A 15,132-nucleotide genomic window follows, 5' to 3' on the forward strand; every position below is an offset into this window, starting at 1 on the left:
AAAATGGATAAACTTAAAAAAAAAAAAAAGACAACTATAATTTGGAATGATTACAATATACTTTAAAATGAAGTTAAGAAAACATTAAGGATTACCCTTAAAAAACTTATCTGTACTCAAATGCCAGGAACTTTAAGCACTGAAGAAGGCTGCTTTATAGCAAATCTTGAGAATTACTTGGTATAGGAACAACAGTACCAAAATACACCACTTCTGGTATTAAGTTACATTTACGAATTTCATCTTTTTTGCTCCTGAAGTGCTATGAAAATGTGAAGATGATGCTGTGTATGTGAGTTGAGGAATTTAGACTCTTCATAGCCATACCCATGAATCTACTTCATATTTAAAAACAGGTGCACACATGGCTTGTGCAGATCGTGCCAACGGTCAGTCCCTCTTTTACCAAAAGAGCCACACACTTGCTGTTCTCCCTCCAACATCGCAGTGTGTTATTTGGATTACTGCTACAGTCATTCAATTGGTCTCTCTCTCTCTGAGATCAGTCTTCCTAAAATGTGAATCTGATTGTGTCCCACTTTGGTTTTTACATAACTCCTTCTAACTCAGCTTTTCTAGATTGAATCTTGCTTCTTCCAAGGAACCGTTCTCAGCTTTCCAGGACAGAAGGAGGTGACCCTCCTCTTGCTCCTGCTCCAGTTCCTTCTGTAGTGTGCCACACCATTTTGTGATGGACTCTGCAACCTAAGTCGACAGTGACTCCTTAAAACAGGCACCGCTTTATTTGACTGATGTGCACCGCCTGCCTCCTTGGCAGGTTTGAGCAGGAAAGTGCTACTGTCACAGCAAATACGAAGCACATGTGTGATTCTGGCACCACCACTACGTTCATGGAGTTTGCCCTGTCAACTCAAGGAGAATTCCAAACGTTTTTCAAAGGGAAGTTTTCAAATGCTGAGACCAATGTTAATCATACAACTTTATATAAACAGGGCTATGAAACTCAAACTTAGAACTAGCTTCAGGTTTCTTCTTTACTTGAAAAACAAAACAAACAAAACCCATCCAATACCTCCTTGAGGAGTTTCCCTCAGCCCAGGCAGATTTATCATCTACCTGCATCTGTCTAGCTATAGAGCCAAGTAAAAGGTAAATGATACAAAACGCACATGTAAGTACATCTGACAGAGAAACATTTTCAACTCTAGGGAACAGTTTTGAGGCCGAAGAAAGGGAGGAGAGAAAGCTGTAAGTAATGTTGCTTCACGTGTTTAAGTTTCATTTTTTTACCTAATTCACTTGCTCAGTGGACAGTCAGGCTATAATGAATTCCGTGTGTGTAGTACGAGCTGGTGAAAAAACTCAAGTGGAATATGAAATATTCACAAAAATCCTACTTAATAAAGCAGTAATATAAAATGATGTTAGTCAAGCACATATATATTGCAACGACTAAATTATTACTTTTGCTCACTTATATCTTAAAAAGGAAAATGACGAATTTTTATATGATGCAGAGACATTTCCTTTCAGGCGTTTACATTACCTTCCAGGTTCATTCCAGCCTGAAGACATTTTCGATAGCGGCATGCTGGACAGTTTTTTCTTCGAATCTTATCAATGATACAATCATTTCTTCCAGCACAAAGATAATTGTGCTGTCCTACACAGAAAACAAAGGCACTGTTAACATTTCCCAGGTTATAAGGGATCTTTTTATGGCGAGACTCATTGCCCTTTTGTTTAGGGCTGACCACGGGCAGGGACCACAGGCAGCGATGAAGAAAGATGTACTTGCTTCCACTCCCATTACAGAGTTGTGAGGTCACCTTAAAAATGTCTCTTTCTTATTCCGCTCAACAAATAAACATAGTTCATGAAAAATACTGCAGTATCCATACAGAAACGTGCACAGATTGTTAAGTGTAGCATCTCCTATGTTTTCACAAACTGAACACCGCCATGTAATCGGCTCTCTGGTCAAGAAGAACAGTACCCCACCAGTAGTCTTCTAGGCCCTTTCCAGTCACTACCCTCCTCCAAGGTAACCCTGTTCTGCATTACAGGAGAAACTGTTTAAAGTACAGTTGGACAGGATGTCTGAAGTCACTATTTCATTATGACTTCTGACTTAATGCTAAGGAAGGTTAAACAAAGAGGAAACTGCTTTCAAAATACTCAAAGAACCCCACACGGAAAATGACTTTCCCTCAACATTATGCCACCATATGCAAATGGAGCGTGGTCCCCCTTCAAGTCTAAGTGACAGGGAACAAACTTCATCTTGAATGTTAAGACTGCCACCAACTAGTTAGGGAAATCACACACCTGGCAAACTAACTACCATCTATAGATCTTACAGGTATTTGTTCATTATGTCACATGCACTGTAGAATGTAAGTGTTTAAATCCACCACCGACTCCAAATATTAGGCTGTCACTGTCCATACCATCTTCTGGCACCTAGTGTTTAATAATGCGTGGTAAGAGGTACAAAGTACAGTTTTCACCTGGCAAAAAAAATTAAAATGCAAAGACTGATACCCTTACCCACCCCAAAAAGCGCATTCTTGTAGTTTTCTTTTAATCTGGCTATTGAGTGTCAAAGAAAATATCGCAGGATCTGCTGGCCCGGCAGAAACTGAAAAGATCCTCCCGCACCACACCACTGTGGCTATGCACAGGACCACAACAGGGCATTTCTCTTCTCAAAAAGAAATCGCATTCAGAGAAAAGAGAAAAATCATCAGCTCACCAGGTTGAATATATCTTGTTCTGATTTCTGGGAAAAGATCCCTTCTGCACAGGACTGCCTACTACTTGGATGGAAACAAACCGTATTCCCTTCTTCATAAGAGGATAAATCACAGCGCTATGAGGCGTGCATTTTGAGTAGATGATTAACTATATCAGGTTCAGTTCTTTGTGAGGAGTAGGCCACCGGGCTGACCGATGGCCTACAGTTGAGCTTTGTTCCAGAGCTGCTCCGCTCTCCAATGCCCAATGTCTTATACCAGCTGTCACTGCCCCTGGAATCCCAGCTCTACCACTTGAACTCTCAGCCTCAGTTTCCTTGATCAAATAGGATCAGAACAGCAGTTAAGAGCTCACAGAGCCCTTAATTCAATGGTATGATGTACATAAAACATAATGCTTGGTCTATGGGGCATTAAAGGTAATGGATGCCTATCATCATTATGACCCACCAACAAAGATTACATGTACTTTTGTGTACAGGGGATATAAGTAAAAGGGACTTGGTGGAAGGGGGGACATCACTGAACTAGTATACATGAAAAGACATGAAGCTACCCAAAGTTTTCTTCTGTATGTAGAGAAGTGACTCCCAGAATACAGACTTAAAAAAACTCAAGGTATCTATCCTTGATCTGGGTTGTATGGATAAAACTTCTTAAAAATTGTTGAAATGTTCAGGTATTTTATCCTATGCCAATTTGGGGGCGGGGTAACCTAGTATTTCCAGCAGGTGCCAAAAATGGACTGCTAAGTATGATACAGACTTTAGAAACTATATCTCTGTAATGAAAACATCTCCATCCTGTGTAGAGAGGAAAAGTAGAACCGTTCCGAGTTAGGTTGTCAAAGGATTACAGAATTTTAGAGCTGGAAGGGAAGTTGGAGAAAATGAAAGTCCAAATATAGGATTTACTTAACATAGTCCACAGTTAAACCTTCCCCTACTAATTATGTAATTGAGCCACCATACTTAACTGAAATACTTAAACGCTAAATAAACATTTTGAAATGGGACAGCTCATATTCTATGAAATTTTTACCTAAAAACAAGCATAAGAATTTAATTCTAAAGCAGGGGGTAAGCCCTGAGGGCATATGGCCTGCAGTATTATTTTATTGGGGAGTTAGGTTTAGCTTTTTTTCTTTTTTTTTTTTTTTACTTTTCTTTTTTACTTTTTAAAGGGTACTGAAAGCTTTCAAAGTAAGCTTGCACTCTCTAACCTTCCTTGTCCCAAATGTCTTCTATTTGCCAGAAGGACACATACTTGGTCCGTATAAGCATTTACGTTTATAGTCCTGTTTTAAAGAATTTTTCATTCTCCTCCATTTTAATTAAAATATTTTTTTAAATACCCCCTTTTTTTTCTTCTAAGGTTCCACAGTCTCTTTCTGAATTTCACTTGCAGAAATTAATTTTCCAGTATTATTGTATATTGGATTACCTCTATCACTGCATTTATATCATGGAGATAACTCAGGACTTAAAGTGCTGTGACAGGGGCACCTGGGTGGCTCAGTCACTTAAGCATCTGACTTTGGCTCAGGTCATGATCTTGCAGTTCATGGGTTTAAGCCCCACGTCTGGCTCTGTGCTGACAGCTCGGAACCTGGAGTCTGCTTCAGCTTCTGTGTCTCCCCCTCTCTCTACCCCTCCCCTGCTCCCATTCTGTCTCTCTCTCTCTCCTCCCCCTCTCAGAAATAAACAAAAACATTTAAAATAAAATGCTGAAGTAAAGTGCAGACAAGAAAAAGCTTCATTCTCTTGGGTCCGTGGTGAATAAGGTCTACTTTGTTAGAGGCAGTAGAGTGTGCAGGGGTGGGCTTTCCTTAGCACTATTCAACAGTTGGGGGCTCCTACCTGGTCAAAGCCTGCCTCTCTGTGCTCCATGTGGGGTAACAGGAGGAATTTTATAGTTTGCTCATGGATTAAAAAGTAATCCAAACAAAAGAAAATGACTCATCTAACTCTTAAGGATATGCAAACAGAACTTGAGGCAAATAATAATAATCTTTCTCATACTGTGGATGGATAATTACACTTCTTTAAAAATTAACATACTCAGAGCTTTAGGTAATCCATTCATGCGACACCACCTTCAAACAGCTTTATAAATAACTAAAGTACATAATTTTTTCCCAAGAGGATTTTAGAGTAATTTCCAACACTAATTTGCTATGGAATGAATTTCTCTTTAAGGAGTTGATGTGACTGCCCTTGTCAGCAGACTGAATCTATAACCAGGGTACAGTTTTTATTAGTATTCATATAGTGAAATCAGCTTCTCTACATTACCTTCTTTCTCTATCTCCTCGGGCTGTTTATCACTTGCTTCTTACTACCACCTCTTTCCTGGAAACTTGGAACTCCTCTCTCACTTCAAGCAGACCGTGACCACTCAGAGGGTGGGGACCACGTCTTATGTGGACTTGATACGACTTAGCACAGTGCCTGGCTCAACAGGAAGAGAAACCCACCCAGATTTTCCCCTCACAGTTCTTACTGACCCTCATTTTTTGTCAGACTGGAATAGTCGGTGGTCTTAAAACCAACTACTTCATGGGAGTTAAAGCCCATGATTCTCATACAGTGAATGTTAGGTTTGGGCAGTAACGTAACACCATTTCCCACGACAGCACTTTCTTACCATTACCTTCTGTTATCTGACCAAACTCCCTGTCCTTAATTTATACTTTTCTATTTTATTCTAGTTCTGCTTGTGTTGTTGTTTTATTCAAGTTAGTTAACATACAGTGTAGTCCTGGATTCAGGAGTAGAACCCAGTGATTCATCACTTACGTGTAACACCCGGTACTCATCTCAACAAGTGTCCTCCTTAATGCCCATCACACATTTAGCCCATCCCCCCACCCACCTTCCCTCCGGCAACCCTCAGTTGGTTTTCTGTATTTAAGAGTCTCTTATGCTTTTTGTGTGGCTTTTTAAAATCTCTCCATTTAGAAGGCCTCCGAGCCAACCCCCCGCACCTGACTTTACTGACTTCCAGCCTTAATGGGGTTCGCATATACCAGAAACTTCACAATCCACCTTGAGAGACAAGAACCAAGTAGAGGAAAAATAAAACTCTTCAAAACACACACTACCTTCCACTGCTCTTTTGAAGAATACTTTACAGCTTCCACAAGTCAAGACCCCGTAGTGACACCCCGAAGCTTCATCAGAGCACACAAGGCAGAGTTTGGGAGGTGGTCCCGTTGCCGCTGCAGAGCTGGATGGAGGAGAGCTTACATCTGGTCTCATTCCAGGGCTGAAGGAGGAGAGAAAGCAGTGTCAGGATCCACTGTCATGACCTTCAAAGAAACATCGAACTACAGCTCTCTTACCTCCTCACTCCCTAGGGAGCATGTTCACACTGAACTCTGGCTTCAAGTACTAGCAAGCATTACAACAGTCTATTCAAATATTTTCAAATCATGTTTTAATCTTCTTTTAGACAAAATTAAGAGTGAGGTAACTTTAAAAAAAATTTTTTTTAAATATTTATTTTTGCGGGGGGGGGGGAGAGATAGAAGCAGAGTGCGAGTGGGGGAGGGGCAGAGAGAGAGGGAGACACAGAATCCAAAGCAGGCTCCAGGCTCCGAGCCATCAGCACAGAGCCCGATGTGGGGCTTGAACCCACGAACCGTGACATCGTGACCTGAGCAGAAGTCAGACGCTTAACTGACTGAGCCACCCAGACACCCCAAGAGTGAGGTAATTTCCTTTTAAGCATTCCCTAAAAAGAATGATGAATACATGCTTCACTTTGAAACTGTCATCTGTAGTTGCGTAGCATTTGTTTACATTCATGATCACCTTTATAAAGGGGTCGCTTCCATATCATTCACCATTTTTAAGTGAACCATTTATGAGTTTGGCTAAACGGATAGTAGTGTAACTACCACCAGAATCCAGAGATAGTATAGACATCTGTCACCTCAAGAAGATGCGTCCTACCCCTTTAATTGTTTGGGACATCAAGTTAATTTTTGTCATTTTAAGACCTTGTACAGGCCTCTCTCTAAACTCAGTGTCTAAATTCAGTCAATCCACGTCCTCCGCTAGAGTCAAAACTTCATAGAGTATTCGAGTTTGGGCCTACATCTCTCAATCCCAACGCTGTCAGGTTTCTCATTATGGCCTACAAAGACTGATGCGAAACATCACTGTCTGTCACCTTCCTGTGTGGCTCACAGCAAGAATGGAAAGGGCAGTGGGCTTGCAACAGGAAGGAGCATTCTGTCCTCTGCACTGAGGCCGGGCGTGGCCTCAAGAAAAGGACAGGAAGCTGCTTCTCCTACCCCATCTTGTGTTTCATTTTGCAGACTTCTCACCACAGTGAGTGCTGCTGTTGTGTCTCTAAAGATGCTCTAGGTCCTAATTTGTTTTGAAACCTTTCAGCAAGCCCAAAAGCTCCCCTAAATCCTGTCCTCGGATGAAGCTACTGCACCTTGCCAGTCTTCCGTTCGAGAGGCTTTGTCAGGTGGACGGTGTTGCCATCACCCCAGTTCTGGGAACAGGCCTCAGGGTTTTACATGTTTTCTGAACATGGCCACAAAGTTCTGGATGCTTCCGTATCACAAGGTGTTGGTTCCCTGCTAGGTGGGGGACAGCGGACGATGGGAGAGGACAGAATGAAATGACCGTGCTGTAGGTCTGGCGTGAGCCACCCATGATGAATGGAAGCTTGTGACTAACGCGGAGGAGCTGCTCTAGGCAGTATTTTTACAGAAAGGTAGGAAGGACTTGGTGTGAGTGAACAGAGCGATGTGTCAGGGAAGCAAAAACTTCCTTGGCTTGTGGCCTGAAGATGTGCCTATTCCTGCTCAGCCCATCTCTGTCATCTGACATCTATTTTTAGGGATCAACCAGTTGTTTATGGAAAATGAGTATAATATTTAAAGATCTGAAAGGTTACTTCTGAAATGCTTCCTCAACCAATTATATATATACATATACATATACATATATATATATTTATATACAATACTCACAAAAACATAGGCATATGTAAGTGTTTAAAAATTTTTTAAAATGGTACTTTGTAGTAAAGGCATACCTCACTGATACTACAGGTTTGGTTCCAGACCACAGACAGCAATAAAGTGAATATCGCAATAAAGCAAGTCAAATGACTTTTTTGGCTTCCCAGTGCACATAAAAGTTATATTTACACTGCTTTGCAGTCTGTTAAAGTCTGTAAGAGCTTTATATTTAAAAAAGAATGTGTATACCTTAGTCTAAAAATACTTCATCTGTGTTTTCAGCGAGTCGGAAATCACAGATCACGCTAACAATAATGAAAAAATATGAAATACCAAGAGAATTACCAAAATGTGACACAGACACACACATAATGAGCAGATGTTGTTAGAAAAATGGTGCTGACAGGCTTGCTTGAATTAGGGTTGGCACAAACCTTCAGTTGGTAAAAAACGCAAAGTGCAATAAAGGAAAGCACCATAAAACTAGGTGTGCCTGGACTTTGTAGCTGTGAAAACACTTTCGTGAGTAAAATCTCGTCTAGCCCCTCACCAGCCCCGTGACAGGATGGTATCACCTCCAGATGAGGCCAACGCAGTAAGAGGAGGGTGATCGGGGGGTCTATTTGCAGTCAAACTGACGTGCTTCAGATCCCTGCTCTCCCCATGGAAAGTCTGTGTGGCCCTGGGTTGCTGTCTACCACTTTGAGCCTCAGTTTCCTCATGAGTGGGAAGGACATCATCTGTGTGTGTGCTGTGAAAACAGGAGAACACACAAAATGTAGCATGTAGTTCCTGCATAGAACAAACACCCAATACATGTTCCTCCTTTCCTGTTTCAGAAAAACTAGAGATTTTATGAGACAGCATTATGTAAGTAGAAAGTTAGTATTCAGCCTGAAACCCAGGATGGTAATCACAAATTCTAGCTTATAAATGAGAGCATTGGCAAAACGCATTCAGGCCACTCAACCATGAGCTACAGATGGCAACAGGGAAAGCTAGGAACCAATGGACGGATGCAAGTGTAGCTGAGCATCTGTAATTTAAGTCAGCCTTTTGAAATCCCTTCAGTCATTCCAGGCTCCATCAGATAAGAACGGAGTACATGGAAAACTGCCAAGTATACCACAGACATCGGTGGGGAGAAATCCATTTCTGTCACACAAACACGAGGACTAGGATAGCCTAGGACGAACACCATTGGGGAATACGAATGAGTACGGCACAGTTGACAACCGCAAATGTGACCCTGTGCTACTGCTGAAGGGCTACAGGCCAACCAAACTGCTAGAACTACAAGGAAAATCATATGGAATCACCATCTTTTAATAAGGATACATGGCAAATACATGACAGAAAGAAAGAGAAAGCACACAGGAATGAGAGTGTATATGACATCGCCTTGAATGGAAAAGCTGAAAAGTCTGGGGTCTTCGATCAGTGTGTGCGGACGGCTGTGCCAAACTTGGAAGACAGTAAGAGGTTCCATTATGAACTGACCACATCCACGGTGAGTGGAGACTCAGGAACAAAATGCCTTGTTCCAAGTGAACACTCAAATGCTGTTCCCCACTTACAGTGGACAGTGTGCTAAACACCAGCTTACTCCTGAGGCAACGGAGTTTCCGTGAGAGTTGAGAAAGAAAAAACAAACAAAAAACAACACATTCAAAGCTGGGTTTTTCTGTCAAGTTCTACAAGAAAAGCAAGTGCTGAGAGGGGGCTCCCGGACGGATAGTCATGGATGGACTGTGAGAATTCATCCCACCCCTCGAGGAGCTTATAAAATGTACAGGTAAATGACATCCTTTCATTTAGCACGTGCTCACGAATCCGGATTGTCAGGTGTTGTGACGACACAGAAGTCACTTCATGTATGTAAGTCTTATTATGCGTGGAATACATCACTGAAATAACGAACCTTGAAACGCTTGTCAATATTTTTTACCTGCCTCCTGTGACATGGGGCCACCTGGAGGATCTCAGGTGAAGGCAAGTGCCACAAATACCCTTCCCTCTGAGCCAGCTGAGGGTTAATGATCCTCCAAGAGCTTGAGTTCAGGTAAATGTAGATACTCTTTGTGATTCTACCCCAAAATAAAACATTCTGGTTTTTTAAAGGTCAGTACTGCAGTGCAGAATCTGAAGCCCTATCAGTGAACTTTTTGAAACACTGTTACATTAAAATCCATCTGTCTGTCTTGTGCTTCGAATGGTCCTTTTACCCGTGCATGATTTTCTACTATCCTGCATTAGTCATTTGGAAAATATTGGTTCACTGAGTTGGGCAGATTTTCTAAATGTTGACCAGTCCATTATACAATATAACAGTCACATCTATCAAGCTCATAGTGGCAGACATAAGTCTTTCAAAGTTCTAAACTGTCTTCCTTCAAGTGATAAGCTCACATCAATCATTTTTGAGATAACATCTGGCAAACACCAAAGGCTAAAAACCATAGTTTATCCATGGTATGTCATGAAAAAGGTGGCTTGTTCAATGTGCAACATAAACAGTCTTACACCTACTCCTCTTTGACACAAACCTAAATGCTATGTGCAGCGTAAGTACGTAATAAGCTTCAAGCACCTTCCCATTTTGTCACACAGATAGTAAAAGGACGTTGTCAAAGGTGGAGATTTAAAAGAATATTTTGCTTCCTCAAGGATATCCTTTTTTTTAAAAAAAAAAAAACTTTTTTTAAAATTGAGAGAGAGAGAGAGAGAGAGAGAGAGAATATGAATGAATGAATATATATATATCCCCAAGCAGGATCCTTGCTGTCAGCACAGAGCCTGACACAGGGCTCAAATCCACGAACCATGAGACCTTGACCTGAACAGAAACCAAGAGTCAGATGCTCAACTGACTAAGCCACACAGGAACCCCTCAAAGATATTCTTAAGTGGAATTGGCTTTCCTTAACTTGGAAGTGCAAGGCAGTGAGTACACTTACTACTGTACCCTATGAGGCCAGCAGTTTTACTCTCATTACTTTTGTACCATCTCTGCAAATGCCAACACAGTGAGAAAGGCAAATGAAGACTGTATATTTTTATTAATGTACTTCTGAAAGGGTCCTGGGGACACCCAAGTGTCCATGGACTACATTCTGAGAATTGCTGTTACAGAGAATAGTAAGGACTCTAAGTCAGGCAGGCTAGAATTCATAACCTAACTGCAGTGTAGTAGCTTGGTGACCTTTTAATCTCTCTAAATCTCAATTGCCCTATTTCTAAATGGGGACTGTAATGTACCTGGCAAGATGATACAGTATTGCTTAGTAGAGGCTTTCTCCCAAAGACAAAGAAGCAGAGATGATAAACATTACAAATCCAAATGGTGCTGTTGGTTTAGCCTCCAAGTTAAGTGAATTAAATCAATGAAATGCAAGGAACCCATTTGCAGGAAAACAAAACAAAACAAAACAAAACAAAACAAAACAAAACAAAGCAAAAAGGGTATCACCTCAGAAAACAAGTATAATTAACATGGGGAAAAATCCTGAAAATAAAACTGGATTAATTTTTATCAAGTACACATGGAACAGGTGTTTTCTCATTGGCCAAATATTGTAAACCAGTGGTTCTTTGCTCCCGGGGAAGAGGGGTGTGTGTAGGTGGGTGGGGGGAACACTTGGTAATGGGTGGAGACATCTGTGATTGTCAAACTGAGGAAATGCTGCTGACAGCTAATGACAAAAGACTGGAGTGCTGGTCCACCCACATGCCATGGGTACACAGGACAATCCCCCACAACAAAGAGTTACCCAGAGTCGACTGTCAATAATGCTAAGGTTAAGAACCCTTGCTATACATAAAGCTTTAGGCAACACAGAGAAGAAAACAATCCAACAAGGTCCAGAAACAGGTTTTAAAACCTTTGAACTATCTTTAAAGGAGGCAAGTGTCCTACTGAAACAGGCTTAAATATTCTTTGATTCAAGATGAGTCCAAAAAGAGATTCAAAACAGAGCTGACACCAGGGACTACAGAGGTCTAGTGATTACTTTGAGTCAGTAATGTATTTATCCCTCTAGGGCTAGCCTGAAAACGTGGTTTTTACACATTAAAATCACCTGCATTTTTCTTATCTTTTTTCATTAGGCAAAATGTAAATACTCAGCTGCACACACCAGGTGATTATGTTTTCTGACTGTCCATTTATCCCTGCATTAGCTAAAGGATTACTGATTTGTCTGATAATAAGCTATGGAATAGTTTTTAAATCAAACAGAAAAATACTCTGAGGCAAGGCTTTCGTGATATTTCTGTTAAACGGTTCTACCAGAACACATGTTCTTGAAGAAGTCGAAGAAACACCGATTATTCTCTGCTTTGCATTTGTTCAGAGAGGTTTCTAACTTGTTTTAGCTTTACGTGCATATTAAGACAGTTCCCCCAAACCATGCATCATTTATCCTCACTCATCTTAGGGAGAAGGTTAGACAACACAAACTCTAATAAGACAGGAACATTTTCAGTAAAGGGTAAATGAAGGAGGAAATGCCTTTTTCACATCTCTGAGACACCAAGGGCCTGTCACCTAATGTCTCTGGGCTTAGTTTCTGTCTGTAAAATGAAGGTCTTCCATCAATAGACTCCAAGAACTTGTCCACATTTCCCAAGGTGGCACAGGGGGTATAGGCAGGGAAGAATACATTTGGGCCTCCAAAAGGCTTCTTTGGTCCTGTGTATTTATTTCTATGAAGAGAGAACATGGTTACCTTATCTGAACTTGTTTTGTAAAGTCTGATCTAACGTGTTTCACAGAAGAAATGTATTTCTTTCTCTTTGGAAGGATCAGTCCTCAGTCTGGTCACTGTATTAGCTAACTTGAGATCTTAGGCTGCAAGTCCTCCCCTCTGTTTGCTCAGGCCTGCATTAGGGGACATGAATTTTAACACGTACTGATGCTGTGGAGTGAGGATGTGTGTTCCTCACTTCTTGAGAGCACACAAGGATAATTATGGTTTGATACACATGGAGTTAGGAATGCTACATCTTTCAGGAATACAAGAACATGTCTGAGACAATGGTACGCTCACTACCTTCTTCTAATGTATGTCCCACTATATATCTAGGGGTGAAACTGATGGCTGTGGAGCTGTGGTTCTGAGCTCAAATCTCACCTGTAATGTTTTTCCGTCTTTTCAAGACTTGATTTTTCACAGACGTTGATCCAGTAGGTATCCTACGTGGCAAGTCCATAGCTGAACGCCATTGTTATTACAATTATTTGTGACCCCATGTAAGCTTGAGTTTAAGCTGGTACCAGCATCTTTGGGAACTGTCTCGGGTTTCAGTAATGTACGTCTAGCTTGCAAGATTAAGTAGACTTTATCAGCTACGGTCTACCTGGGGTTTGTAGTTTAATTTAGAATTGTGGTAAACTGATGATTTGTATTTGTCTTCATTTTACATTAGTTTTAAGTATTTTTGATTATGGAATTTTTGATTATGGAATCTGGGGTTGCAATGATATATAACGAAAGGGAGCAAATTCCCTGTGCGTGCTTCCAATCAGGATATGCAAATCCAGATTTTTGTCCAAGTAAGGGTTGCCAAATAGAGGGAAATAGGGAAAAACAGCTGCCTTAAAATTGTGCAACAGTGTATTGTTGGACTAAATTTTCAAAGGATCCACAAATTCATACTTCTCATTCTGTACAATGAACACAATTCCTAAATCCTTACAAAGATGTTTTGTAAAATCACACAAATTCAGAGCAGCTGGGTCCTTATTCAACTTTATATTAGTATAAAGGAAGGAACAAAACACTCAGAACCAACCTCAATTTGATCTATGGCCACACACTTCCTCCCTGACCTCAGCCAAAAGTCAAGGATTGATTCTTCAATTCTCAGGTTCTTTTATTACTGTGAAAACGTCTTGGTTTCTCTGTCATGCCCGTCTACCCGATGGATGTTTTTTGGTTTTTTGTTTTTTGGCTATATGCATTTCCCTTGGGTTTTGGTGATGATGGTCTCACTTCACACCCTGGTTTCTAAACATCCACTGAAATAGCTTAGAGGAATAATTCTAAGTATTGAATTAATAGCAAAAAGAATGGGAAACTTATCTCCTGAAGAGGATGGAAGACAGAAGAAGTCTTATCAGGCAGGCAGACGGAAACTTTAAGATGAGAGGTTCTTAGGAGGGGACACAAAACACTCCCATCATAGTAATGACTACAGGGTACACTAGTTAAGTGATATTTTAATTCTACATGCCAAACTCCATGGCTAGGAACTTTAATAAATACATGACCTCTAATAATCCTTCCTCCTAGTCCATTTTACGGATGACAGTTAAACCATTTGTCTGCCCATAGTCACATGAGGAAAACCTGGATGTGAATTCAGCATTGCCTTATTCCAAAACCTGTGTTCCTTACCTTCCTAACTGTGCTGCCTGGCAGGGACCTGCAGGGTAATATCCATTCAAGCTTGACAGAATTTTGTAAAACTTGTGTGAGTCATCAAGTAGATCGTCTTGAGGTAGGGTTAAACTTTAAAAATAATTTCTGATTTTCTCTCTTCTATCATTACTATCACAGTAGAATAGAAATTGCCTATAATTAAGACATTCGAGGGGCAGGAGGAGTAGGGGATCCTGGGCTCATGTCCTCCCTTGGACACACCAAAGTGTGCACCTACAAGTGGAACAAGTATCTCAGAGTGAACTAAAGACAAGCAGAAAAGATCATACCCAACTAAGGATGGGAGCCAATGTGAGATATATAGGAGGTGCAGACACAGTTTAGTCAGGACCTGCATGCTTAGTGGGGAGGCCCACAAGTGGGAGGGATATCACAACCACAGAGGCCTCACTGACGAAGGAGGGGTCTGAGCCCCACACCAGTCTCCACTGCTCAGGCGAATGGCACCAACAATAACAAGCTTTGAAAAGCAATGGGGTTTACAGCCAAGGGAGCCAGAGGACAGTAGGAAATAGAGACTCCACTCTTTTTTTTTTTTTTAGAAAGTGTTTATCTATTTATTTATTTTGAAAGACAGAGCATGTGTATAGGGGAGGGGACAGAGAGAAAAGAGAGAGAGAATCCCAAGCAAGCTCTGCAGCATGTAGCGCAATGCAGGGCTCCAACACACAAACCGATGAGATCATGACCTGAGCTAAAATCAAGAGTTGGACCCTTAACTGACTGAGCCACCCAGGCGCCCCTAGGGACTCCACTCTTAAAGAGCATGTGTGCATTCTCACTTGTGTGGAAGCCCAGTGCAGAGGCAGCAGTTTGAAAAGCACCTGGGTTACATGTGAAGGAAGTACTTTCACTAATGGCTGGGGTGTGTGCCAGAGAGACAGGGATCACTTGGAGCATTCCCCAGGGACAGTGGCCCTGGTGGGCACCATTTTGTTCTTGTCAATTCTACCCAGCTGGACCAGCATTGGTGGGCACCATTTCTAAT

General features: G+C 41.3%; 1 protein-coding gene across 8 annotated transcripts in view; it reads right to left on the bottom strand.

Annotated features, from left to right (window-relative positions):
• Positions 1-15,132, bottom strand: part of NR3C1 (nuclear receptor subfamily 3 group C member 1) — a 162,681-nt gene that overhangs the window by 22,399 nt on the left and 125,150 nt on the right. For 6 of the 8 annotated variants that reach the window (XM_045056384.1, XM_019832312.2, XM_006927723.3 and 3 more), the window contains exons 3-4: positions 5,818-5,984; positions 1,508-1,624 (exon numbers count right to left, since the gene is read on the bottom strand). In XM_045056384.1, the coding sequence (XP_044912319.1) occupies positions 1,508-1,624; positions 5,818-5,984 (284 nt within the window). 8 annotated transcript variants of the gene reach the window in all.

Source organism: Felis catus, chromosome A1, assembly GCF_018350175.1.
Source record: "Felis catus isolate Fca126 chromosome A1, F.catus_Fca126_mat1.0, whole genome shotgun sequence".
NCBI lineage: Eukaryota > Metazoa > Chordata > Mammalia > Carnivora > Felidae > Felis > Felis catus.